The 26,768-nt window shown below is 47.0% G+C and overlaps 1 protein-coding gene across 1 annotated transcript in view; it reads left to right on the forward strand.

Moving 5' to 3' along the window:
* Nucleotides 1-8,255: 8,255 nt before the first annotated feature.
* SH3BGRL (SH3 domain binding glutamate rich protein like) overlaps nucleotides 8,256-26,768 on the forward strand; it is a 30,666-nt gene continuing 12,153 nt past the window's right edge. The window contains exon 1 of the mRNA XM_053955559.1: nucleotides 8,256-8,502. Within this exon, the coding sequence (XP_053811534.1) occupies nucleotides 8,458-8,502 (45 nt within the window). The 5' untranslated portion in view covers nucleotides 8,256-8,457. The remainder of the gene's footprint in view (nucleotides 8,503-26,768) is intronic.

The raw sequence follows: 26,768 nt of genomic DNA on the forward strand, positions 1-26,768 counted from the left end.
GCTCTGACTGGCCTCCTGGGGTCTTGCACCTCGGCTGACGCTGTTGAGGTTGGCCCCCGAGCGGGGCCTGCGAGCCTGAGGTTGTTCACAAGGTGAAGTCTCAGATTTCGGCGTGGATTAAGGAAAATCAGCTCTCGTTTCCATCATAGCTGCAATGTCTGGCAGTGCCTCCCCCACCTATTTTGTGTATTTCCAAAGGGAAAGCACAAGGTGTATTAATACCACCTTCAGGACTCGGCGCTTTGCACTAAGACTTGAAGCAGGAGCTGCTGCTCTGAGGTGTCACTGATCCTGCCCAAAGCCAGGACAACTCTTTCTAAAACCTACATTAAACTGGATTCTGCCATCTTCCTAGAAAGCCAGTTCCAGCACCCAACTGGCCTTAACCCCACAAAGTTTTCCCCAGCATCTAAACTTGTACTTTGGTTGTGAATTTCAACTTATTTGTGCCGTGTCCAGCAGATCCAAAGAACGATTAATGAGCATCACATTCCAATAACATTTTACATACTGTGTCATTTCACGTAATATTATCATTTTCTCCCTAAAACTTTATTTTTATAGACTAAACAAATTCTTGTAGGCCTCATGATCTCATAGGCCATATTTTCTAAACCTTTAGTCATTCTTAGGCTCCTCTGGACTCCACATTCCTGCCCAGGTCTGTAATCAGGTTAATTAGGTAACAGATCTGAGCGTGGCATTTGCAGAGTCAGCAACAGCATCACCACGTTGGTTCAGACTCCTCCTGATCCCCTGTAATCCCTGGATCCCTTTCAGTGCTGCTCCCTGAACAGCTGCTCCCCCGTTCTTGACAAATTCATGGTGACTTTTTGATTTGTCACTTTTTACGTCACCTCCCTCTCCAAGGGCCGAGATGTCAATAGTTTATTATCTTCATGCACTTTGCAGTTAAGCTGAGCAATTCTCCGTCCACGGAGCCACCCCTCTCCCCCTTCCTCCAGTCAATGTTGATCCATCAATGCCATGATTATTTTGTTAAAACACACCAATTATTTAAGGATGGCTCTGACTGGCCTCCTGATTCATGGGAAATGCATTTTCCAGCCTCAGTGTAACCATGTAACCAAATGCAATCACGCCTCCTTCGAGGTCTCCTTAGGTAATCAAGATTTTAAAACAGTGTTTCCAGTAGTTTTCTCCATCGTCTGAATTAACCCTGGCCTGAAACACATTCCAAGAGCTCTTGGTCCCTGAGTTCTCCATTACCATCAAGGTTTGTGCTTGACTGGCCTCAGGAGGTTTCTCCTGTCTCCCTGCAGTTACTCTTTCATCCTTTCTATATTCTGGGAGAAGTTTTTGTGGAAGAGAAACGGGAATTTATTGAAGGGTCTATGAATATCTTCTGACCAACTTGCACTACCAACAGTTTGGATCAAAATGTGCAAGTGAAGCACAGATTTAAAATTCACAACTGATTTTTGCATTATATTTGCTCTGCCTTCTTTTTCACCTTTACATTTTCTCAAACACTTTTATTTAAGAAAAGAAAATTCATTAAACCACAAACTGACCTAAATAATGACTAGTGAGAAGATTATTTCCCTCTAAAGAGACAAGATAAGCTGCTGTGAGATGCTGTTATGCTGCAAGTATAAATGGCTGTAACTATGCAGGAAATGACAGACCTGGTTGTAGCTAAGAGAATAAGTTTATTCTGGAGCATTACTTTGTAACATGTGACTTTTTTTTTTTATGTTTTTGCCCAAACTGGCATTTTTTATTCAGTACAAAATCCTCTAAAACTGAATTTATGAACCGTCTCAAATCAAAGCAACAAATCAGATGTTAATCTCCTTTTGGTGTGCCAGTGTTTCAATGAGCAAAATTCCATGCTAAAATTTGAATTCTCTTTCTGTAAGGAGTCAATGACTCCAGAGGTAAAACCATCCAGTCTGCAGACAGAAACATGGGCCTAGACCAAACCAAAAGTGACCAGCACAGGACGGTCAGTCTGAACAGCCCACACTGAGCTTAGGGAGTGATGCTCAAACGCTGAGGAATGGTTTGAAAATCGGGAATGTCCTGAGGAGAAGGAGGGCCTGCTCCTGCTATCAGAGATCTGTAGTACTTCAGGAATGTTCTCCTGGACCACCTTCTTGAGCTGAAGTAGATCAGGACATTCCTGAATAAAGGCAGAACAGACCTAAGTCACTCTTGGGTGATTGACTGCTCACCTTCCGGGAACGGGCAATCAGATACATGTTCCTTTCTCATTCCTTTGTGCTAAAATTCATGGGGGTTGGAATGCTGGAGATTCCTTTCCACACATTCCGCTCTCAGCCTGGTTCATTTAACTGTGCAACAGCCCCACAGTCACGAGTTCAGAGGAAGGGAAATTAGGATTCTGTGTGTGTGTCGTAGTCATGGCACAGATGACCAGTAATAGGAATTCATATTTTTATGGCAAAATACCACAAACCACATTTTTGTGTTCTGTACCTGGTGTTTGAGTGTCCTTCTGCCTTATTTTATATAACTTTTGGGATGAGTGGATTATTGATCTACAGAAGAGGTTTGTGCTTGGTTAATTTTATAGTTTGTCCTGGGTGATTCTGTGGTTTGTCCTGGGAAAAAATTGATTTATGTGTCAAATTCAGTATTGATCGCAGTAAAACATTTAGAGCTTATTAATTTGGGAAGATGAGGATGAGGAATTTAGGATTCTCATTGAGTCTGTTTATCTGTGCTTTAATAAAACCTTTGGCTTAGCTACAGCTTCTTACTGGTCCCTGAGAGTGAAGGGGGTGACTACATGCTCCAGAATTGTATTAAACACAAAACACGGGTAAGAGGATACGAGAATGACTTCCAGGGAGCTTCAGGCATCTATCCCAAAGCAGGAGCTCACACTGGAGCTGTCTGGACTCCCTTGACAGCAAACAGAAAAATGCTGGCACCTCTGGGAGCTGGTGCACTCCGTTCTAGGACAGATGTTCAATCAGGCCTTCTAAGCCAAAAAATGTATTTCCTCATCTAACACAAAGGAGATTATTCACAGATTTGGTGCATAAAAATAAATGGAAATGTCCATTTCCACTTACAACACACTGGCACAGGTTTGCCCAGAGAGGCTGTGGAGTCCCCATCCCTGGCAGTGTCCAAGGCCAGGCTGGACGGGGCTTGGAGCAGCCTGGGACAGTGGAAGGTGTCCCTGCCCATGGCAGGGATGGCACTGGATGAGCTTGAGGGTTTCTTTCAACCCAAACCATCCTGAGATTCTATGAGATACCAGGTTTTCAGCCCAAGTAACAGGAACAGTCGTTCTGTTAATGCTTTTTAGGACACTTTGCTCAACTGGGCCTTCAAGGGTGGCTGCCCTGAAAGGCAGAAGACACAACCCCAAAATCTGCCAACAGCCTGGTCTGGCCCTGGCTCCCTCTGACCCAGGACTGGGCTGGACAGAACACATTTTGTGCTCTGATCACTAAATCCTGCCTTTCTCAAGCCCATCCTGTGAGAAACCTGCAGTTCCCACTGGCTGTGAGCTTGGAGCCAGCTGGAAGGAAGGAAGGAAATGGTGCTGCGAATCAGTGTCTGCTGCCTGCCATAAGGTGTTGGGGGTTTTTACATACTTGGAGATGGCCCCTTGCATTCACAGTCTTGGACTTTGCAGAGGCCTTGGGGTCCCCTAGGACTGAGTCAGCTTTGGTCAAAGGGTCTGCTCACAGACTTGCTCACCCCCAAATTCTCTGGGAATCTTCAAATGGCTTCTGGGAAGACTTCTAGTAAAATAAGTTCAAAATCAGTGCTAAGGGTAGGATGGTTTGTGAAACTTTGCTGAAAACTTTCTTGGTCACAACCCTCTCAGTTGCTGAGTCTCCCTGGGATTGGACTGTAAAAGCTGGGAGCACCAGCCATGTCCTGAGGCTGTGTGTGGAAGCAGTTTTACCCACTCCAGGGGTGCAGGGAGGACCATCTGGCAATGGTTAGGTTGTTTTTATTCGCTGTGTCCATTGATTCTACCCCAACCTGATGCTTTGGCGTGAGACAGATCCTCAGGCAAGCTCCTGAGTTCCTGTCTAGGAACTCCCCCACCCTCCTCCTCCTCCTCCACAAACACATGCAAAAAATTCACTGGGGTTTTCTGCCCCAATTTTGTCTTTTCTGCATGTTCCTGTTAGCCCTCCATGGCAGACTGGTATTAGAAATCATCCTTCAGGCCTCCCACTCCTGCCAAGACTGAAAAATGACTTATTGTGGGTTTGAAGTTTTTGTATGTTGTTTGTCAAACTCTGTTTTTTACACAATTATTTACATGTTCCACTTCATAGAATCACAGAATTGCAGGAAGGGACCTTAAAGCTCATCTCATTCCACCCCTTGCCATGGCAGCGACACCTTCCACCATCCCAGGTTGCTCCAAGCCCTGTCCAAGCTGGCCTTGGGCACTTTCAGGGATGGGGCAGCCACAGCTTCTCTGGGAACCTGTGCCACACAACGCTTACAGGGCACAATTTCTTCCTAGTACCCAATCCAGATTTGCTCTCTGTTAATGGGAAGTTGTTACTCCCTGGATGTTTCTGGAGTCTTGCAGTATTCCCTTCCCTTGGGTACTCCAGGGTAACTCAGTGCCCTTCAGGTGCAGGCACAGGACTTGCCAGAGCCCAGGCTGGCTGGCCAGAGCCCAGGCTGGCTGCTGGCTCAGGGCTGGAGGGCGGATGGCCAGTCTGGAGCGCACGGAAAAACAGGGATTAAATGCTAAGCAAGGAGTTGTGGTTGGCCAGCTCCACTCTGGATGGGAGATTGTCTTCAAAACAGGGAAGTGGTGGAGTCACCATCGCTGAAAGGGTTCAGAATTGTGTAGATGTGACACTCGGGGAATGGGTTAGTGGTGGCCTTGGCAGTGCCGTGTGAACGGTAGGATAGACGCTCTCGAAGGGCTTTTCTGACCTAAATGATTCCACGGTTCACTGAAAGCACTGCTGACCCCACCCGCCAAGGCACCAATGCGGACGTCCCCAGGCCTCCAGTGTGTCACAGAGCCCGAGGCAACTCCTTCCTCCTCTTCTTCCTCCTCCTCCTTTTCTTCCTCCACCTCTTCCTCCTCCTCCTCCTCTCGGGCCGAGGGGAGCGGGCCGGGCCCTGGCCGCAGTCCCGCCCAGCGCCAGCAGGGGGCGCGCCCCGGCAGCCAGCGCGGGGCCGGGCCTGGGGAGCTGAGCTGGGCCTGGGGGGGCCGAGCCGGGCCTGGGGGGGCTGAGCCGGGCCTGGGGGGGGGGGGCTGAGCCGGGCCTGGGGGGGCTGAGCCGGGCCTGGGGAGGCCGAGCCGGGTCTGGGGGAGCCGAGCCGGGCCTGGGGGGGCTGAGCCGGGCCTGTGGGAGCCGAGCCGGGCCTGGGGGGGCTGAGCCGGGCCTGGGGGGCTGCTGAGCCGGGCCTGGGGGGGCTGAGCCGGGCCTGGGGGGCTGCTGAGCCGAGTCTGTGAGTGCTGAGCCGGGCCTGGGGGGGCTGAGCCGGGCCTGGGGGGGCTGAGCCGGGCCTGGCGCGGGGGCTGAGCCGAGTCTGTGAGTGCTGGGCGGGACGGGCGGTTTTAAGGCAGCTGCCTTGTAACGCCACTCACTGCTGCCGCTGCAAAGGTGAAGCCAGCACTCCCGGAGTCCCCGCTCTGTGCCCTGAGTGGCCGCCTCCGCCCTGTGCCTGCCACAGTTACACGGAAATCAAGGAAACCTGGCCTTGCCGAGTTTCCAAATGAGGAAGATCTCTTGGACTTCCACACGAAGTCTTTGGAGCAGGGGAGCAGTTTCCACCCCCCGCCGCACGGGATGCAGCAGGGCACGGGCTCTGAGTCACGGTTTGCCCTTTGGCTCCAGTTTCTGCCAGGCTGGGACTGGGAATGAAGCATGGATTTCAGATTTCCTGTTCAGAGCGCTGAGCTGATGTCCCTTGCCCATCACACCTTCTCCATTTCACACAGATCCAGATCATCTCCTCTGGCACAAGCAGGATCCTAGAGCAGACCCTGGCACAGCCTCACGATACTCACAGGTGGATTCTGGATTAATTTCTGTCAGTGGTTACAAAGCAGCTGTGGAGCATGTGGAACATGTTCTTCCTGACCTTTTGGACAAGAGGGAATTTGCAGATGGTTACTGCTCTATCTTTCATTGTGAGATTCTCCTACAGTTCTTTTTTAAAACAGCTTAATTTGCCAGCACTAGGAAGGCTCCATCCTTGCCTGTGCTCCAAGGAAAAAGCGAGGGGATCCTTGCCATCACTGGCAGTGTTTTACTGTGAAATCCCAGGATGACTCTGGGATGGCCAATCCCTTGGGTTCCTCTTTGGGGAGCACCTAAAATTTGGTCATTTTGCTTTAGGTTTTGGTCTACATTGAGAAGGATATTTCATAGCTTCCCAAGTGTTTAACAGTGAAAACAAAAACAACAACGTGAATTTTACAGGAGTAGCGTGGGAATAAAAAACATCGCACTTTCCCATCAATAAAGTAGAAAATTTACTTTTATGAGTCAAGAAAACCAAGTTGTGTCAACGATACCTGATTCGTGTATCGCTCCTAACTTAATAAATCCCATTTCATGAAGATAAAATGCCTCCTAGAGAGCACTTTTGAGAGTAATGATGATAGCAGTGTTTTTAGGAGGCAGGAGGACAAGGTACAGCTCGCTCCAGGTGAATCTCACCCCTGAGGAGCCGATTCCAATTCTCCAAGGAGAGGAGAGCTGGCAGCCAGGCAGGAACGCAACAGGGAAGCCCAAAGTTCAAGTGACCCTCCCTCTCCTGTTCTCCACCTGCACTTTTCCCTTCTTTCTGATAAGCTGGGGTTTCTCCCTCCTGCGTTCCTTGCCATGAATCAGGTTACACGCTGGAGCCAACAGGAATTCCCAGGGTGTTTCTCAAGCAGCTGGGAAGGGGCTGCACAAACACAACTGAAGAAACATTCCTTGAAGAATTTTAATCTCCTGGACTTAACTCAGTTTGTTTTAAACAGATTGAAAAGTACACCATTTATTTTATTAAATTCTGAAATTCCTTGAACCAGGGAATTTTTATGGCGTACCATCATCCTCAATCAATTTTGGTTTATTGCTTTTTCAAACATACTTAAAACTCATGACTGCTTCAAAGATTCATATAAGTATCATAAGTAATATCAAATGGAGGCATATCCTCCTCAAAAGAGTTTTCTTTCCTTTACTATTGGCAAATTAATAGAGCAATTAATTCAATACCTTTAATTCAACGTCTTTTGAAAAATATTTATTTTTGTTAGAAAAATTAATAATTTGAAACAGGAAAGCTTGTTTGGAAAACTCATTTCAGAAATACCTCCTTGTTACCTCTGTACCAAGAGCAGAACAAACATCTTGCTTTCATCTTAGCTTGTAGGTGTAAAATTGCAGCTTCCTGTGCTTATCACTGTACATATTTTCCATTTGCTGTGAACCTGCTATCAGAACAGATAATAAAATATATATGAGGTAATAGTTGGAGTACCAGAGGCAAGTGGGAGACAGGTGCTGGATATAAATTTCCTTCAATAACGTGTCACCATTACTATAACCATTAAAAATCTGGGGGATTTGATGGCTTTTTTTGTGTGTGGAAGATACTTTACAATAACCACAGGAACGCCAAGAACTCCACTGGATGCCACCTGTCCTTTGGCACGGGCTGGCACATCACTTGGGCAGTACCTTCCACGCTGGAATAGATTTTAAAAGGAAATTCGTAATTCTAAACACCATGGCCCAGAAACAGCCACCCACCCCTGACTCCTTGTGCCCCAGAGCCGGGTGAGCGGCCAAGGCACGGGGCTGGCGGTGCTGCCGCTGCCCTCGCACGGAGCGGGGCAGAGCCACGGCGGCCGGAGGGCAGCCGGTAACGACGGAGCCCGGCACGGGGCCATCGGTCCTGGGGATCCGGCCGTGAGGGGAGCGGCCATGAGGGGACCCGGCCGTGAGGGGAGCGGCCATGAGGGGACCTGGTGCTGAGGGGAGCCAGCACTGAGGGGAACCAGCCGCTACCATGGCGACCCTCCACGCTTGGCTCCCTCCCTCTCTCCGTCTCCCGCCCCGGTGTCCCCCGGTTCCCCCCGCCGCTCTCACCCCCGCCCTGAAGCGGCCGCCCCGCCCGAGCCCCCGCGTCCCCTCGGCGCGGCCCCGCCGCCATGGCTCCCCCGCCCCACCTCCCCCGCACGTCTCGCGCGGCTCGTCGAGAACGCTCCTCCTCTCCCCTTTCTTTCTTCTTCTTTCTTCTTCTTTTTTTTTTTTCTTTCCTTTTTTACTATTTATTTATTTAATTAATTTTTAAAAAAACCATTTTCCGCCCTTCCGGGCTCGGGCGGTGGCAGCTGCGGAGCGAGGCGGGGCGAGCGCTCCCGCCGCCTCCCCGCGCCCGCCCTCCCGCCTGAGCCCCAGCCCGCGCCCGAGCCGCCCTCACACACCCACCGCCCGCCCGGCTCCGCATCCCGCCGCTCCCAGCATGGTCATCAAGGTCTACATCGCCTCTTCCTCCGGCTCCACGGCGGTAAGCGGCGCCCGGGGGAAACTTGTGCCGGGTGGGGGACGCGGGGGGCGGCCGGGCAGTGTGGGGAGAGGCCGGGGCAGCCGCGGTCCCCTCACGGCGCCCGGCGCTGTGCGGGCGGTGCTGCGGCTGCCGCCAACGGAAAGCGGCATTTCCTCGGTGATCCCGCACCCCTCGCCCTGTGCTGGGAAGGCAGAGCCACCACTATTTGGGTTTTTTTTCTCTTGTTCTTGAAGTTCAATTCTAAATGTGTCGTCCGTCATTTGGTTTTGATGAGTTTATTCCTCGCTGATTGTGGCAGGCGTGTGTGGCCGCTGTCCCAGTAGCCTCTGGTTCTTGCCCTGTTGGGAATACTGGGTTTCGCTTTTCGTGGCCCCAGTGTGTTGTAGGCAGAGCTCGGACTGTGTTTTTCAAAGGGAAAATAAAGAGATACACAGAAATAGCGGGATTTGTGCCTGGGTTCAGGTGTAGCTCTATGTCCTCAGGATCATCTGGTTTCTCTTTGATCCGTGTGGGAGATGCTCCGAGGCTGAAATCCGGGGGATTTGCACTTGGTATGGATGTGCTGGAGAACTACAAAATGCCAGGGACTCAGAAAATGCCAGCTATTGCAGTTAATGATCAGTGACTTTTACTGCAAGGAGATAAAGAGTCTGAGCTGTGGCTGTATGATGACCTTTTCCTGTCACTGTTCATGCTTCAGGTCCCCAAACTTTGGGAGGACCGTGATGTACAGAAGATAAAACCAAGCCCTCACTGCATTGGCCTTCTTTGCTTGAGTGCAGCCACTGGTCTGTGGGCTTCAGCAGATCAAATACCGGTTGGTAAGCTTGGGGTGACAGGCTGCAGATGGCACAGGAGCCTGTGCCTCAGGTGTCCCTGCTGTCCCTCCCTTCCCGGGTCATTTTTAGTAAACTTGATGCCAGCGCTGACAGTGCCGGTGCTGGTGGTGAAAAGCAGAGGATTATTTCATGCTGACTGGGGAGGGTCTTTGAAATCCTGAGTAGTTCATTCATAGAATGGATCCAAAGGACTTTCTGCTGGGTTCGTACAGAATGATCATCTGGAAGGAAAGCAGCAGATTGGAAAAGTAATCCTTTCTTTCTGATGCAGCTGTTAATAGGTTTCAAGTTGACTGCTTCAGTTGCTATAGATTTTTATCAGCGCCCTCTTCATGGCACCTATTGATTTCTGTTGTCTGGTGATACTGAGGTCTAGGGGTGCAAGCACAGATCTCAATCCCAATTGTGTTTTTCTGGTTTTAAATTAAGTTTTTAAATTATTATCTTACTGTTTTCTGCAGTGCTGCCTGGTCCTCGTGTGGGCTGTACATGTTACAAAGCTCCAGTCTGACTAACTGCTGCCTTTCAGGCTCCTTTGTGCATCCCTGCCTCTGGAATTTGAATGTAGCGTTGGTGTAGTCTGTTTTTTTGGGGAATTTGAGTGTAATGTGCACATGATTGCCAGTTTTATGACGTGTATATTTATATATATATACACACACACACATACACTCATGCCTGTGTCTAAAGCTGGAGCAGCTCAAGGGATCTTGTGGTAATGAGCAAGACTTGCACATTCTTAGATTCCTGCGTACACTGAGGGTGTTTCTGTTGGCAGGACCAGCCCAGCACCTCACTGGGTGATGTTTTCTTTCCAGTATAAGAATTTTAATCGATGTTTCAACCTAAAGTAAGACAGAGAGGCACATCTTTGGAGGGAATGGGAATGAGTTGTTTCTGTGGCTCCTAAAACCGTTGGTGAGACAGGCTTTGCTTGGAGGACCAGAGAAGCCTTTCTGGGTGCTGAATCTGAAATAACCCACTCCAGGAATGGAAAATCCACATCAGAGAAGATTGCTACAGAGAGATGGAACAGAGACAAGGCTGTTTGCAGCAAAGTGACTGAACTGGGTAACATCAGCCTGGGAAGGGCTCTCACTCCTGCTAAGTCATCTTTGTACTGTAGTGACACCCAGCTCTGTGTTATTGTGGGTTTTAAAAGGCTAATTTGCCTTAGTAGAAGCAAACGAGAAATAAGTATCAAATCTCCTCCTTCCTGCCCCATTTCTGTAAGCTGAAGAAGCTTTTGTGGGACTGGAAAGTGTCTCCCACTGAATGGAAAAGGGCTGAGGTTGCTTCACACCTCATGCCCTGGGGCTGTGAGTCTTGGAGGGTGCCCAAATTTTGTGGTCTGTTATTGGCAAAGTCCTGCTTTGCTATATGGTATAATGTGCCACATCACAGTGTATAAAATGTTTCCCTGAGGCACTGTTCTCTATAATGTTTATATTCAGGATGATGTATCTGTGAGGAAAAAAAACACTGTGTGAAGCTCATGTCTAAGCAAAGACATTTTATGAGTGTGTTTCAAGGGATTTCTGGAAAGTATGATGATTGACATCTTGTCTGGCCTCCTATTTAAATTTCACTCCATAATGTGATAGTTCCAGCCCCAATTTCTGGTGTGTTTGAAAGTCTTGCTTGGGAAATGCCCCCTTTTATTTAATCTTCCTCACCTTGGCTGGCGAGCTGTGGGCTGGGCAGAGATGCACAGGGATTGTAATGACGAAGAGGAGGTGAGCACACCCTCATGGGAATGTGCATGTGGAGCTGCTGTCCAGGAGCCCTCCTGCACGGCAGACAGGGGAAGTGAGCAGCGTTCCTCAGCCTGGGACAGTGGAGGAGGCTACGGACAGAAATGAGTCGCAAATGCCGCATTCGGAAGTGCGGGAGCGTTGTAGGAACAGGGACTGTGCTGGCTGTGAGAGGGGTTTCACTGCAACCTCCCACTCCAATCCTTCAGGAGGTGAAAAGAAGAGAGGCCTAAGAGTCATTAGACTCTTGCTCCTGGTAGAAAAGGATACAAGTAGGGAAGAATCTGAATGGCACAAATCCAGAGTGTGATTTTCTCCATGAGATTTTGGTATTTTGTTGATTTTGGGGCAAGAGATTGCCCAGCAACAGAATCCCTTTCTTCCTGAAGGCAGCTGGATTGCCCATTTTATTGATCTCATGTGGAAGGGAACCAGCTGCTTAAATTCTTGGTCATACGAGCGTGCGTTGTTGCCAACAACTGCACAGGTCTTGAGTATGGACTTTGAGAGAATTTGTTCATCCAACATCACCCTGCAGTTCCAGGGGTATGGCTGAAACTGGAGGCTGTGGCTGTGGAACTGAAGTGCCAGCACTGAATGTGGTGGGCTGAGCTCTGCCCTGTGCCACTGCCAGTGCTGTGGGCTGTAGAAACTGCCACATCAAATGTCTGGTGTCCAGATGCTCTTTGGAGCCAATTGCTTCATCTTTGTGATCTATATCCACATTTCCATCTCTCCCAGCTCTGCTCTCCTCCCTTGTTTTGATGGCTGTGTGAGTGGTTTTCTTTCCTTGCCTCCTACTGTGACTGCAGACACGGCAGAAAGATCATCTCCAGAGTCAGAGTCCTGTATTACACAGACCTGACGCTGTTTAGAGAGGAAGGGAAATTTTAATTTATTTTTCATTCACAAAGTTAAGGATGTGGGGGGGGTTCATGTTTTTATTGTATTGTCTTCTTGCTTGGGAAAGGATCTAGGTCTTCTCCCAGTAAATGAAGATGAAAGTGACCCATGGTCTGGAGAACATTTGCTTGCAATTACTCTTCTCTTTTCCCAGTAAGGCACCAGAGAACTTGCTGGTGCTACTGGAGACATATAAGCAGTGTCAAGGGCTTCCTGGAACATTCCAGGGGAGAAGAGCTCTGGAGAAGAGCTGTTGGAAATGATGAGAGCATGTGTAACCACCAGCTCTTGTCCTTGTTCAACAGTTCAGTGCTTTGGGAGGGCTGGCATGGCTGCTTCATCCTTCAGAAGTTTGAATCCGAGGGAAGTAACACATGGAGAGATGGAGATTGTATAAAAAAAAATATATTTTGCATTTAAGTTCCCCAAAGGCCTTTTTTCTCAGATGGTCACAATAAATGCAAATAACGCCACCCGTACAGAGAACGAGCAGAGTCTGTGTGCTTTGTGTTTGTGTTATTTGGCTGCTGTGAGGTTTCATGGAGTAGAGAATCGTTCAGGTTGGGAAAGGCCTCAAAGCTCCTCGAGTCCAACGGCTTTGCCGTGGCAGGAGGTGGCTCTCAGGGGAAATGCAGCCACAGCAGGGTGGCTCTGTGCATGCAGTCCTTATCAGTGAGGATCACAAGTGTCCCTTGTTCTGCTGCCACGTTCAGGGTTCCCAGCGTGCTGTCCCAGCCCGGATGTCTGCGGTCATGGTTGTCGCTGCGGAAGCCCCGAGCAGTGGCAGCAGACGGTCAGGAGCAGCTCGTGAACTTCCTTGGGCTGCCTGGCAGGGCAGTATATGAGGGGAGAAAGCACTGATACACATCTCTGGTAAATAGTCTTGTACTGTGATGCAAGTTTAGGTAAATGTACATTTTTATGGGGAAATAAGCTGCATCTGTAGTTGAAAAACAACCTCACAGTGTATGTATGATTTTGTGATACTCAGTTCACGCAATTTATACACTGTGAGTGAAAACTGACTTGTTAGGTATTGATTTTTAAACCCTTCTTTTGTGGAAACGTAACACATGTGGAGGACTTTTTTGGATACCCAGTGTTCACCTAACAGAGTTTCTCTCAATAAAATGGTAGGAGTTGTTCTGAGTTAGAGCTTTTGGGATGGAAGACAAAATCCGTAATGTGGCTCAAGCTCGGATGTGTTCCATCTGCCTCCTGGGTTGTTTTTTGCACAGTCATTATTCCAAACTCGAGATAAGTCAAATATTTTTCTTAAAATATTGCATTCAAATTTTTAATGGAGCCAGAGATTAAGTTGGCTGCAGTTGTTGCAATAGTTTTAATATATCAAAATAAAAAACATTCTACTGTGCTTAACTAAAACCAGTTTCTGACAGCAGGAGAAAGATGGAAAATTCTACTCCACAGTTAAAGCCAGGAAAGGCTTTTTGCTGGGAATTTTTCTAGGTTGTATATGCAGGTAGGACAGTGTTTATTCTGAGGTGGTGCATCAGGATTATGTCTCTGCTTGAGGAGAAGAGGCAGATTTTGGGGAGAGGCTGGGTGCTGTCAGCTTGTGCTGGCTTTCCCTTGAACCCTGAACCGCAGCTCGTTCTAAGACAGGATGCACACAGCGTCATGTCAGGGCTAAGCACTTGTGGGTTTTAAATAAATATTTATAGAGTTGAGGATGGAACTTTTCTTGTCCTGGGGCATTAAAGTTACACTCACAAAATTCCTATAGAAGTCAGTGAATTGGCATCGGGGTTAACGAGCAGAGGGTGCCAAGACTTGCATCTCTGCAAGGTTATTCTTACTCCTTCCAGGAGTAAGTAAAGGAGGAATTGGGGAAAGGGGAGAGAAAGGGAACTACACCAATATTGACAGAATTCAGCTGTTCACGGTCAAAACAGAATTGAAATATTCCCCTCTAAGACAAAAACAAGAGCTAAGGATGCATCGTTGCCATAGCTAAAGGGAGGTGACCTCTCCCTGGTCCTTGTGCTCCCCAGCCTTGGAAGCACCAATCTCAGTTCTTGGCTCTGACTGGACAGCTGGAAACCTGAACCAAATCCACATCTTATATCAATATTCTGCTATTCAGGAATGTTTCTGCTCAAACATGAAAATTTGGTGTTAATGCCATTTGTTTAACCCTGGCCATACACAGGGGAGACTTTCAGCTTATGATTAAATTTAAATGCTTTTGTTGGTCAGATATTTAATTGAGCCTGAAAGAGCTTTGATTGTAATGCTTATCTACTCTTGTTTGTCCCACAATAAAAGCCTCCATCCAGGAGCACATCTTTCCTGGGACAGCACCTCCAACTCAATGTTAAAGCCATTTTCTAACACTGAAAAGGCAGCAGAGTGAGACTGAGCTTTAAAGCACCAGAAGAAAAATGTGAAAGGTCAGCATCCAACTGGTCTGACTGAGGTTTGTGCTCTCAGGATACAGCTGAAGTTGTTTTCACATCCTGACTTACAGCTCCTTCCTGGACTTGGTTTCCCCTGTGAGACGTGGATGTGGTGATTTATTTCTTTAATTAATGATCTGAAGTTCAGTTTTTCTGGGGCTGTTTCTGTGCATGAATCAGCCTCTCTAGAAATTCTAAAGGCACTCGAGTGTAAAATTTTAACTACTACCTGTTGTTTGATTGCTGGAGTGTTGGAGTGAAGAGAGACGCCAAAGGCAGCTGTGGTTTGAAAAAGGATCTCAGGGAAATCTGGGAGCTGCGAGCCATCTTCCGGTGCTGCACAAATGGATGTTGTTCTTCACTGGGCTCTGGCCCAGCAAATGTGTGGACAGAGACAGAGCAGGGAGGAGAATCAGTGCAGTGTCAGAGGAGAAAGCTGTGCCTCACACCTGAGCTACCTGGAGCATAGGAAGGAGGGCCATTCATAATAATGAATCCCTGGATTTCTGGAAAGTTTTGGACAAATGTTAACCAGGTTAAATTTTTTTTTTCCGATCTATTACAATCTGCAGAAGTTACCAGGAGATTCCCACAGAGATTTGTGCTGGACTCTAAGCAAAGAGTGCAAGAAGAGCCTGCTGTTGCTGTCCCAGCTGGAAAACTGGGAAGAAACAATGGTTGTCCTGTGCAAGAATGAGGTTTAAACTCTGCTAAAATACTGCTTAGCAGAGAGGTCTTGGAGCTATACTAGGTAATTTTACAAAAATACCATATTCGTGGCCATAAAAAGCAAACAGAATGTTGGGAATGTTTACCATGAGAAAGGGCAAAAGAAGAAAAAAACCCACTGTATAAAAGTGTGGTGAGTCTGTCTTTAGTAGACTGGAATTCTTGTCTTTAAATCATATAAGAAAGTGAGAAAAGGGAAGAAGGTAGGGTGAGATGATCACTGTAGGAGGAACAACCAAATAAGGCAGAATTTGTGGATGATAAGGTGGAAGCTGTGGCTGCCCCTGGATCCCTGGAAGTGCTCAAGGCCAGGTTGGATGGGGCTTGGAGCAACCTGGGACAGTGGAAGGTGTCCCTGTCCATGGCAGTGGGTGGAACTGGATGGTCTGTAAGGTTCCTTCCCACCCAAACCATTCCATGATTCTGTGAGTTCTGCAGCTGAGAAAGAAAGAGCTGAAAAAGTCTGAAATGTGATAACATCGCGTCAGGCATGGGAGAACAAACAGGAAGGGATTATTAATAATTTTCCCTAATGGAATGACTGGGGGAGAGCAAGTGGAAGTGGCAGGTTCAGAGTAAATGAAATGCTTTGTTTGACAACAGAGATTTCAGGGAGGAACTCCCTGCCAGAGGATGTGGTGTACAGCAGAAAGTGCATGGACATGGGAAGCAATGAGACAAATTAAGGGGAAAAGTCTATTAAGGGCTATTAAACATCACTACTACACCTCTGACTCAAGACTGTGAATTACTGAAGTCTGGGAAAAAAAGCTGGATGTGGTGTAGCTCTTTGTGCTCAGCCTGATGGCATGATCTTCCCTGGGAGCTGTAACTGGTGGAGACAGGAGACTGGACTAGACAAGTGTTGGATCCAGCCCAGTAAAGCTTTCTTCTCTTCTTGAATGAAATTGGCTCTGCTCCCAAAATTATGTTAACAGTTTGCATTAAAAAAATTAAGACCATGTTGTCCAGGAAAATGTTTGGTGGAAAATAAACATGTGTGTGTTTGGGATATGTTGGGTTGGTGTCTCACATTTCCTACATCCGAAACAAGGGATGTTTGGGGATTGGGGATTGGTCTTGGTGATTTCCAAGACCAGCGTGATTGTGCAGATGCTGACACACTGCATGTTCAGCCCGTGTTTAGGGTAGGTGATCAGACACCTCTGCTGCCTTAGGCATAGATCAAAATCAACTGGAAAAGCCTGATGGAAACAGCAAACACAAAGCCTCTGGGAAAAATCATGGCAGTTTTCACATAAACCCACGTTTTTATGGGAATACTTGTTGCCAGGCAGGTTTAAACAGCACATCTGTATTCACCTCATGGGATCAACCTCTGGCTCTGCTTATATCACTGGGAATTCTGCCATGGACTACAGCAGGACAAGATTTTATTCCTTAGGAAATACTTAATGCTGCTTTTCCAAGACATTCCTGTGCACATGTTGCAAATGTATTTGGCCAGAGCAGCAGCTGCAGAACAACTGGCAGAGCAGGAAAGGAACAGAATAACTCTGTGAATGAATTAAAATATATCCCAAAACATTTTCACTGGATATGGATAGAAATGAAGTTCAAGTGAAGCTGATTTATGGCTAGCAGATGTTTGGTAGTTTTTTTTCCCTAGGCAAGAAATACAATATATGTGAACAGAAATGAAAAGGAGCAGGTTTGCAAATTTCCTTGTTAGTGCCCTGGTAATCCTGATTAAGAACTGGAAATTCCACACTGTAATGTAGATAAACAAGTCCCTTGGTTCTGGTAGCTCAGTCCATGGAACCTTTGTGCCTGAGCAATCTTCTTCCAATTTTCTGTTCCCTTCCATCACATTAAAGTGTACCAGGAGGTCCCTGTGAGAGCCTCCCTTCACCTGCAGAGGTCTGGGCTTTGTTGTGCATGCTGTGGAAAGATCAAAGTAAATCCACAACGCTAACTTGGGAAATGTTCCCCTCAGGAATTTACACCTGGATGAACTGAGGAGCTGCTGGACAGACAGCTCCACCTTCCATGGAATGATTTGGGACCCAGGCTGGCAGCTTGGAAGGCACTGGGAGAGCCATCCCTCCCACAGCCAGCCATCAGCATTAGGCTGACACTGAGGAACAGCAGGGGAATGAAGCCATTTTGGCTGCTTGCCCAGGCCTGGAGAACTCCATCCTACAGCAAATAAACAGCTGGGGACTTAAACTTTGAAAAAATAAAATTCTGTGTGCATTTGTCTTAGTTTCTGATTGGGGTAAGCAGAGGCTGGCTTGCACTGAGGCAGAAGGAGGCTTGTGGTTTAGGAGGAAAAAAAAAAAAAAACAGATACCATGGTGACAAGAGGGATCTATAAATCTTAAAAAAGACAGTGGGGAGTTGCAAAGTGGCTCCAGGTCATGGCTCCAAGGCATGGGCAGCATCCAGATGAGTGCTCCTGCTCTGGGGCTGCAGGGATGCAGTGGGTGAGAGCAGCCTGATGGTGGGAACAACCTTGCTGTGTTGGAAAATGCTCCATTTTGTTAATTCCTGAAAGAGTCACTTTGGGATGTCTCCTGAGCAGTCCTGAGAGCCAAGCCCCAGGCACTGGCCTTCCTGGCTATGGCAGGCAGAGCTTGGCCAACTCCTGTGTTGTTTCAGCTGCCCAAAGTGTTAGAAACTGCAGTGTGGCCAGGTCTTGTGAGAACAATTTATCTCTCCCACTTAGAGACACAGTTTTTAGACAATATTTTGTCCAAGTAACATAGAGGAGGATCTGGGGCCTTCAGGGTGATTCACACTTGAAATGTTACCCAGGGCAATTAATTACTGGGTCAGAAAACTGCTGCCCATACAGGCTGTGCTCTGCTGAATCTTTCCTCTCCAGGAAGCTTTTTGGATGCTGTTCTATCTCGAGACAGCCTGGCTCTTCTTGAAAAGAGGAGGAAAATTTGTATTAAATTTTTTTAATCCATAGCTTTTTCTCTTCCTTTGTATTATGATATTTAGGTATTTAAGTTGAAGAAAAAAGCTTTGTTCTCTTCAAAAAATTACTTGGTTTAGTTTTAGAACAGCAGTCAGCAAAAAGACTCTTTGTTAACTAAGATCTATGGTATATGAATTCTTCAAAGATAAAAAGTAATACACATCAGAGGCACCTGGATCCCTGAGGCCATGTTGTATTTCTTCTTAAAGTAGTCTTTTATTTAAAGAATAAATGCCTAGCAATATAAAGGCAGTGAAACAGCAATTAATGCTGTAAACTTTTACTCCTGTCAGTTAATTTAGCCTCTGTGTGCTAAACCATACAGGAAATAAACTTTGCTTTTATTGTAAACCACAGGGGCCTCGTGCAGAACTGTCTGTGCTTTTAATTCCTTTCCTAACCTGAGTTCAGCTCGTCACACAAGCACAACCAAGCTGCTTTCCCTCTGCTGTGCAGGGCTCCTCATCACCAGCAGAAATCCACAGCTTCTGAAAAATAATTACAGGAGCAGCTGTTTCAATAAACCCCCAAAGTGCAGCCCTGTGTGTGCTGTTATCTCAGGCTGCTTCCCTGGAAATACTGGAGTGCTGGGCTGATGGGGAGGGTGAAGTCTCAGGGACACTGAGGTGGCACCTGGCAGTTTGTGTCAGTTCTTACAGGGGGGAGTTGCTGCCAGCATTGCACACACCCGACCTGGGATCTCCATGAAGCTGAAGAGAAAGGAGAAATAATTCCTCTGGCTTTCAGAAAGAGGCTGGCTGAAAAAAACAGATTTAGAACCTGACAACAGGGGTGAGGTCCAGACTGTCAGGACTTTTTAAGGCTTCCAGAGCAAGCAGTTAGGTGACCAGCAGCACCTTCAGGACCTTTCCCCTGCTTTTCTCAGCCATGTGGTAAATGTTTGAGTATTTAGGAATATATCATGTGTCAGAGAGTTGACTGCATCTTGTGATACTGAGCCTCACTGTCTTGCTGGAGATCAGTCTTCTGTGTGGTAAATTGCTTTACAGTGTACAAAGCCTGTCTGTGGGGCTGGGCTGTGGTGATTCTACCATTTGTAGAATCAGCCAGAAATGATCCCTGAAAGTAAATAAGCAGTGATTTGAAAAAATAATTACTCCTGATGACGCAGGAAAGGGAGCTCTGAGGGGTGAAGAGAAAATTGTTCAAGGAGTCTGTGACAGAGGTAGCTTGGACTTAAGGACTTTTTTTTTTTTTTCTTCTACATAGCAAAAGTTCCCCTTTCCCTGTTTTGTGACTCAGATAGGAGAGTCCAGTGAGATGCTGAGGCTGTGGAGCTCCCAGGAATAGCAGAACAACTGGCTGATGGGTGGGAATGCTCCCAGACCCTGCCACCCTCAGCCCTGTGCTGTTCAGGAGTTGTTGGTTTGGTACTGGGCTTTGGGAGGAGTGGATCTGTTCATTTTTATTTAACCCAGCCCTGAGTTTGGATGCTGTGACAAGGCACATGGAGACTTCCAGGGAAACTCAGCCTGCCAAGCTCCACGTCTGCTGCAGAAAACAACTGTGTGTAATAAATGAAGAGTTCACATTCTGCTGCTGCTTGTGCTTTGTCAGTGCATAACTGAGATAATGGGGCCTGTATTCCGCAGTAGGAAGCTTGCTTTTTGTTAGTTTTGGACCAGACGAGCAGTTTTCAGGCTTATAAAAGTCAAATGCCACAAGACTGACTTAGAAAATTGCCAAGGGTCAATTTATTTAGTATTGTAATGGTGGTGTTTTCCTGTGGATGATGACAATTCTGGGTGCTGCGGTGTCAGTGGTGGTTAAAGCTATGGTTGCCATACATCAATGTTTCTTTACATCCTCACCTAAAGGAAAGTAAGAGGAAGCCTAGTTTTGGAAGCTTGATTTTGCAAGATGTTTATTCTGGATAACTAAAGTAGTCATTAAAAAAAGTAAAAAAATATCATCCTGATATATGAATATTTGCATTTGCAAATTCTTCCTGCTGCTGAGTGAAGCAAAAGCCTGCGGCCATGGTTTGATCCCTGCTTTCAGTCCTTATTGCTGCTGGGAGGGGCAGTCCTGCCTCCCCTGGCTCATTTCTTCCCTTTGCTTGTGATGGCACAAGAATCTCCCCGTCACCTGTGAGCTGGGCTGGCGCTCCAAAGCAGCGCTGCTGTGGGAGATTCCCTGCTCAGAGCTCCATGGAGCCCGGCCAAGGCATAGCCTGGCTCCAACCTCTGCTCTTTGAGCAGGGACAGGACCCCAGGGGACGGCTGGAGCTGTGTCAGGAGAGGTTCAGACTGGATGTTATAAGGAGGTTGCTCATCCAGAGGGAGCTCAGGCACTAGAACAGCGCCCCAGGGAATGGTCACAGACCCAGAGCCCCAGGACCCAGCACTCTCAGGCACAGCATGGGATTGTTGGCATGTCCTCTGCAGGGCCAGGAGCGGGATTCGATGATCCATGAGGGTCTCTTCCAACTCAGGATATTCTGTGAGTCTGTGATTCTAAGAAGTGGTGCCCATGCTCAGGGACAGGCCTTTGGACTTAGTGGAGAGGGCCTCTTTCCATGTCCCTGATTTATGCAGATTGAGTGTCTATGGTCCTGGTAAGGAGCTGTGCTTCCCCCTCCCAGATAATCCTGCCCAGACCTGGCTGGATGAGGGGAGGTTTGGGGGCAGCTTGTGCAGAGCCCCTGCATGAGGATGGGCAGGCTTTGGATGTTGGAGGGGTCAGGCTCTGGAGTTCGGAGCTGCTGCCAGCCAGTGCCCAGAGACTTCCCAGAGCCTCAGGCAAAGTTCATCCCTAATCAAACACAGCTCCTGGTGGGGTTGTTTGCTGAGATCACGTGAAGGGAGGGGAGAATCCTGCTGCTGTCCCTGGGCCTGGAGCCCAGCGTGAGCAGAGTGCAGAAGTGTCAGGCACCCTCCATGCCTCTGATCAAACCTTCCTTGTCTGAGGGGACAAGTGTCAGTCTGACACCTCTCCAGATGTGGGACACCTCCTGGCATTCAGCAGCTGGAAGCTTCAGTTACATTCACTGTTTTTCTGTGTTCAGGCTCTTGGGTTGTCTACAAAAAGTAGTCAGGGAGGTTTGGTGCCTCTGCTAGTACCAGCTCCAGTACTGCCAGAACTTCTTGGACTTTTGGGTTTTAACTTCTCCCTTGCCCAGCTGCTGGGCATCTTGTGTTCCATGTGCATGGACGCACAGTATAAAAAGGCTCACTGTCATCCTATGAGCAAACATCTCTATTTTTTGGTTGATGATAAAATGAGATTTTAAATGTTAAAATCTTGCATTAAAATCCCTGCAAATGGAAGTTTTAGGGTTTGTTTGGTTTTGAAATCCAGGCAAATAATCCCATTGTGTATTGCTGCCACTTTTCACAGAACTTAAAAAAATGGAAAAAAGGAAGGAAAAATCCCAGAGAGACAGAAAGTCAGTCTCTGGATGTTTGCAGAGTCTGTGTTTGGGGAGGCAGTCTTTGAGCAGGCCATGATCACTGTGGGGAAGAGCTTTGGCATATCCTGACTTGTGAATGACTTTGACTTGGCAGTAGTGACCCTCTGTCAGCCTTTTACAGAATGAACAGAAACATCTAAGCAGAGAGTAGAGGGATGTGTCACTTCTGGCTGTGGTGAGGACAGATATCATCACTCAAGGAGGGTGCATCTGATCTGCACAGCCCCCCAGAACACTCCCAGCAGTTTGTGCATCTCTGGAAGGCTTGAGACTGAGCTGGGCTCTTGGGCAAAACAACTGGATATTGCCAGTGCAATCAGGAGCCTGGACAGGGCAGGAGATGCTGAATGAGCAACTGAAAATGTGTTGGGGAGCAGCCAGGAAGGAGGAGAGTTGAAGGACAGTGCACTGTGTCACCCTTCTTTTCATGGAATCATGGAATATCCTGCGTTGGAAGGGACCCACAAGGATCAAGTCCAACTCCTGGCTGTGCACAGACACCCCAACAATCCCACCCTGTGCATCCCTGGGAGTGTTGTCCAAACGTTCCTGGAGCTCTGGCAGCCCTGGGGCTGTGACCATTCCCTGGAGAGCCTTTTCAGTGTCCCACCACCTTTTCCTTGCAGGCAAAAAAAGAAGAAGATTTACTTCTGAATTTGATGCTTCAGTAGGAAAAGAGGTGGGGTTTCAGGTGACAGAACCATTTTCATGTACTGGAACAAAATGTGAAGTTTATTAAATGGTACTTTTAAACATGGGCTTCAGGTGTTGTTGATAAGATGTTCTCTGTTAGAATCCTGGTAACACCACAATAGTCCTTGACAGGCAGGTGCTAAAGGATGAATGGATTCACCCCACTCGCTCCCCAGTGCTTGGGTATCATTTGTTAAAAGCAGAATTTGCCTTAAGCTGTGATAATAATGTTAATCCTTAAGGTGCCTTCATGGAAAGTAAACCTGAAACACATTAAAAAGTCATCAGGGCTTTGTTAGGCAGTGCTGCTGCTGCTGTGTGCCAGAAGCTGGGGGGATATAAATAAGGAAATGTTACTTGTCCTCCTACTTGACTAATGGGTAGAAGAATCTGCTTTTGGCCTCTGCAGGAGGAAAGTAGCTAAACAGACACTGGATGCTGCAGCAAGACAGTTCTGACTTATTTGTGGCCTTTTCAGATCTTGTTAGAGTTTGACTGTAGTCGAGGTGTGGTGGAGTTGGCTGTACTGTGTGAGTGACACCAAATTAGTGACACTGAAAAACTTTACTGGAACGCTGACCTCAAACCCTTCTTGCTGCAGCAAGAGAGAAAATGTTTCTTAGGTTTTCTTAACTGATTCCTTGAACTCCAACAGCAAGTTGGCAGTGTGGCACTTAGGAACTGCTCAGCTGTGCTGGGCTGTGCCAGCCAGAGGGGCCAGGCTGGTGTTGCTGGCTGAACTTCCCAAAGCAGCCCAAGGGAACTAAATGCCAAACCCCCTGGGATTTTATTCTCCTTGCAGTCTGTGTCAGAGTAAATAAAAGTGAGTGGGTGTTGGGTCTCTAAGCACCCTTTTGGCTCCCTTGAGAATCTTGATTCCCCAGGACTTTATCACATGGAAGTGACGTTAACTTTCCTGTTTGGTTCTTCTGGTAGGAAAAAACTTGTTGCATGCACAAGGATCTTTGGACTTGGGTGTTGTTGGTGTGGGATTTAACAAGTTTTTAGGCCTTGGGTTATTGAATGAATGCAGTTACAATGGCATTATAATCCATGAGAGAAGCTTTTATTTTTGTTCTCATGAATCAGCTTTTTCATTTATGTAACTTTCTATGGTTTCTGGAGCAAGTTGTGGTCTTGTTTTGGGAAGTGCAGGCTTTGTCCTTTGTTCCAGCTATATTTTTTGGCTTGTGTTCCAAAATCTGGTCTGTGGGGTGGTACCTTATGCCAGGCTAAAGCCCTGTTACAGACAGCCCATGTGTGCTGCCAGACATGATGTAACCTCCAGGTTAAATTGCAAAACCCTTTTGGTAGCCTGGATGTTCTGCCAGCCTCGCTCTTGACTGGTCACTTTGCATCCTTTCACCTTTTCTTGCTTTTAAAAGGTGTCTTCCAAAGCCACACGTGAGCAGCAGGAATGTGGTTGTTGCTCTCAGTGGGAGCTGGAGCCTGTTTCCTCCTGCCCCAGGTCTTGGGCTGGTGATGCTGCTACATACCTGGTGGTAAAAACCATTTCCAAATAAACCAATTTTAAGCTGTTGGGGTCTAACCACATCAAACCAGCGCTGCTGTGCAGGATTCATGTGGCTATTGCCATGGGCTTTCCCAAAGAACCCTGCAGGGAGAGAGTCAGGTCATATGGAGTCCATCTGGACACTGCTGAATTTCTGGAAAATGAAAAAAAAAGAGCAGCACATGTCCAGCGTGAACTTTCCAGCCTCAGTTCATGGTGGTTTTGCTGTGTTTGTCCTCAGTCTCATTCCCTCCAGACCAGAATCCATTGGGAGAGACAATGATGGCACCACTCGTGTAATGCTGTACTTAAAATAACCAGAACAAAGAAGGGCTTTGAGCTCTGTGATGATAATTACCCAGACCTAAAAATAAGCAGATGTTCTACCAGGCAGGGAGAAATAAGAGTGAGACAGGAATTGCTGGGAGACACCTGGCAAAGCTCTGATCAAGCCAGGTGATGGCTGGAGCTGCCTGCAGGGAGAGGTTTCCCACCCTCTGACCACATTTTACACCAGAACTGGCACATTGGATTTTTAAACTAATATAGGGGGTGAAAAAATGGCTTATTCAAACAAATAAAACCAACAAAACCACTCTAGACCAAAAAATATCTTCTGGAATATTGAAGTAAAAGCAAGGAAAACTGTGATGGAGAGCAGGACTGAGGCTGCTCGGAAGGGAGCCCTGCTGCCAAGTGCTGGGGTGGGGAATGAGCTTAGGGGGCCGACAGGAATCTGTGACATTTAAATCCATGGCTGAGCTGCTGGGCTGTTTAACTCCTACAAATTAGGTTGTAGTGGGAGGAGAAATTCTAAGCATTTTGCAGCTCATTTGCAAGGATGAGCTTCTGCATTAGGGACTCTGGGTGAGGATGGCAAGGTCATTTGAAAAATTAGGTGAGACAGATAAAAACCAAACCAAAACCCCCAATAGCTTTTACTCTTAATTCCAAAAAGTGGCAGTGAGTTGTGGCAGTGTGGCCCCAGCTCAGTCCACAGGTCACCTGTGACAAGTCAGTTTGTCATGGCAGCTCTTGGCATTCCCCATGCTGCCCATTCCTGCCAGGAAAATCACTGGGGGTTTCCACCTTGCTGCTGCTGGCTGGCAGGGGAGTTTGCACAACATTTATTGCACTGCACTTTTCCCATTCACTGCTTACGTTTCAGCTTATCCATCTTCAGGAGACTCTGAAGCTTCTGGAAAACTGATGGCTACGAGTCTGGCCACAACCAGTAGCATCACCTGGAGTTTAGACTTCACCTTCCTGCACAAAGCAGCTGCTTCTGGGATTTAAAGACTTGCTCCCACTAAGGAAGAAGCAGCATCTTTAAAACCATCATTGGCATACAATACAACTGCTTTAAAGCTATAGTTGCTTTTGAGCATCTGGAACCCCGAGGCTAGAATTGGAATTGGAAATGGAAAAAAAAATCCCTTTTAAATGTGTTGTCTTGAAACTGAATTGAGAAATATGTAAGATCAAATGTAAGATCTGCTCTAAGGTGTTGCTTCTCTGTTGTCCTGGTGCTGGATCCCAGTTGTGAGGTTGGGAGAGGCAGCTCAGGACACACCTGCAGCAGGAGCTGGAGAGAATCCCAGAATTGTGGAATTGTTACGGTTGTAAAGACCTTTGAGATCATCAAGTTCAACCATAAACCCAGCCCCGTGCTCATCACTAAATCATGTCCTCAAGTGCCACATCCACATGTTTTTTGAACACTTCAGGGAATGGTGACTCCACCACTTCTCTGGGCAGCCTGTTCTAACGCTTCATAACCATTTCCATGAAAAACTTTCTCCTGATTCCTAATCTAAACCTTCCCTGGTGCAACTTGAGGCCATTCCTTTTGTCCTGATGTTATAACCGATGCTGTAATGATGGCTAGGAACATCATAAGAAATCCCTTTATCATTCTTTTATATCCTCACAATAAAGCATGAGCCATTTAATCCCATAATTGGGAAAGAAATTAATAAAATCTGTTTTTCCCTGCGTGGAGGTTGGGACACAGGAGCCACAGAAGTGGTGGAGAAGTCTCCTGCCAAGGGCTGGGATGGCAGAGCCACAGTCAGCAAGTTTATTGTTGGATCAAAACAGCAGCACTCAGACTGTAAACTTATTTTGAGTTCCAGTGGTCCATAAATAGATTTCCAAAACATGTCTATTGTCCAACCAGGGATTTATTTATAAACTGAAAAAATAACAAGACTCAAATAAACCAACCCAAACCCCTTGTTGGCCAGCAGCATGGACTGGACTGTGCTGTGTGTGTGCCTGTGTACACCAAATGAGATAGACCCTTCTGTGAAGTTCAGTTCCAAAAAGTGTTTAAAATTAGTGTTTCCCTGCAGTGGGGTGGTGCTGCGAGAAGTTGGCTCTTGAACAGCCAGCACAGTCCTGGCTGGAGCTGAGGCTGGAATGCTGCCTGCTCACTGGACCAAGGTTCTGCAGCATCATCCCTGCCTCCTTTCTGCTTATTATCTTTTAGCTGAGTTATTTTTTTAAATTTTTTTCAATGATTAAAGATTTGGAAGAGAATCTAAAATGTTGCAGCATTTTCTGGAAAGTTTATTCCCACTTTGGGGTTAAAATGTTATTTTTGATGGATTGATTTGTTGGCAAACATCACCTGTTTGTACTCTTGGCAGCTTTGATGTGGTTTCTCTTGTGTTACTGACATCACTGATGGGAGTTAGATTAAGAACAGTAAATTGAATTTCTGATGTGTACTCAAGTGAGGGGCGATACTTGTTCACAATTCTACACTCATTTTTATAATGTTATTTTGTGCCCATGCTCTGTTGAAAGCTTAATGTTTTGTGATTGGCTTGTAACTGGAAGAGAAGGGAATCTTGATACCCAGTGGATTTTGTAGCACAAGATCACAGTGTGTGGTGAGACTTTGCTTAACCACCAATAACTTGCCATAAAGCTGTTTCTGTCCTGGAACCAGACCCTGAAATCCAAAACAAAGAGAAAATAGATTTATTTCATTAAATGTTCCTTTCAGTATTATCTTGGGAACATCAGCA

Source organism: Vidua chalybeata, chromosome 14 (genome assembly GCF_026979565.1).
Source record: "Vidua chalybeata isolate OUT-0048 chromosome 14, bVidCha1 merged haplotype, whole genome shotgun sequence".
NCBI lineage: Eukaryota > Metazoa > Chordata > Aves > Passeriformes > Viduidae > Vidua > Vidua chalybeata.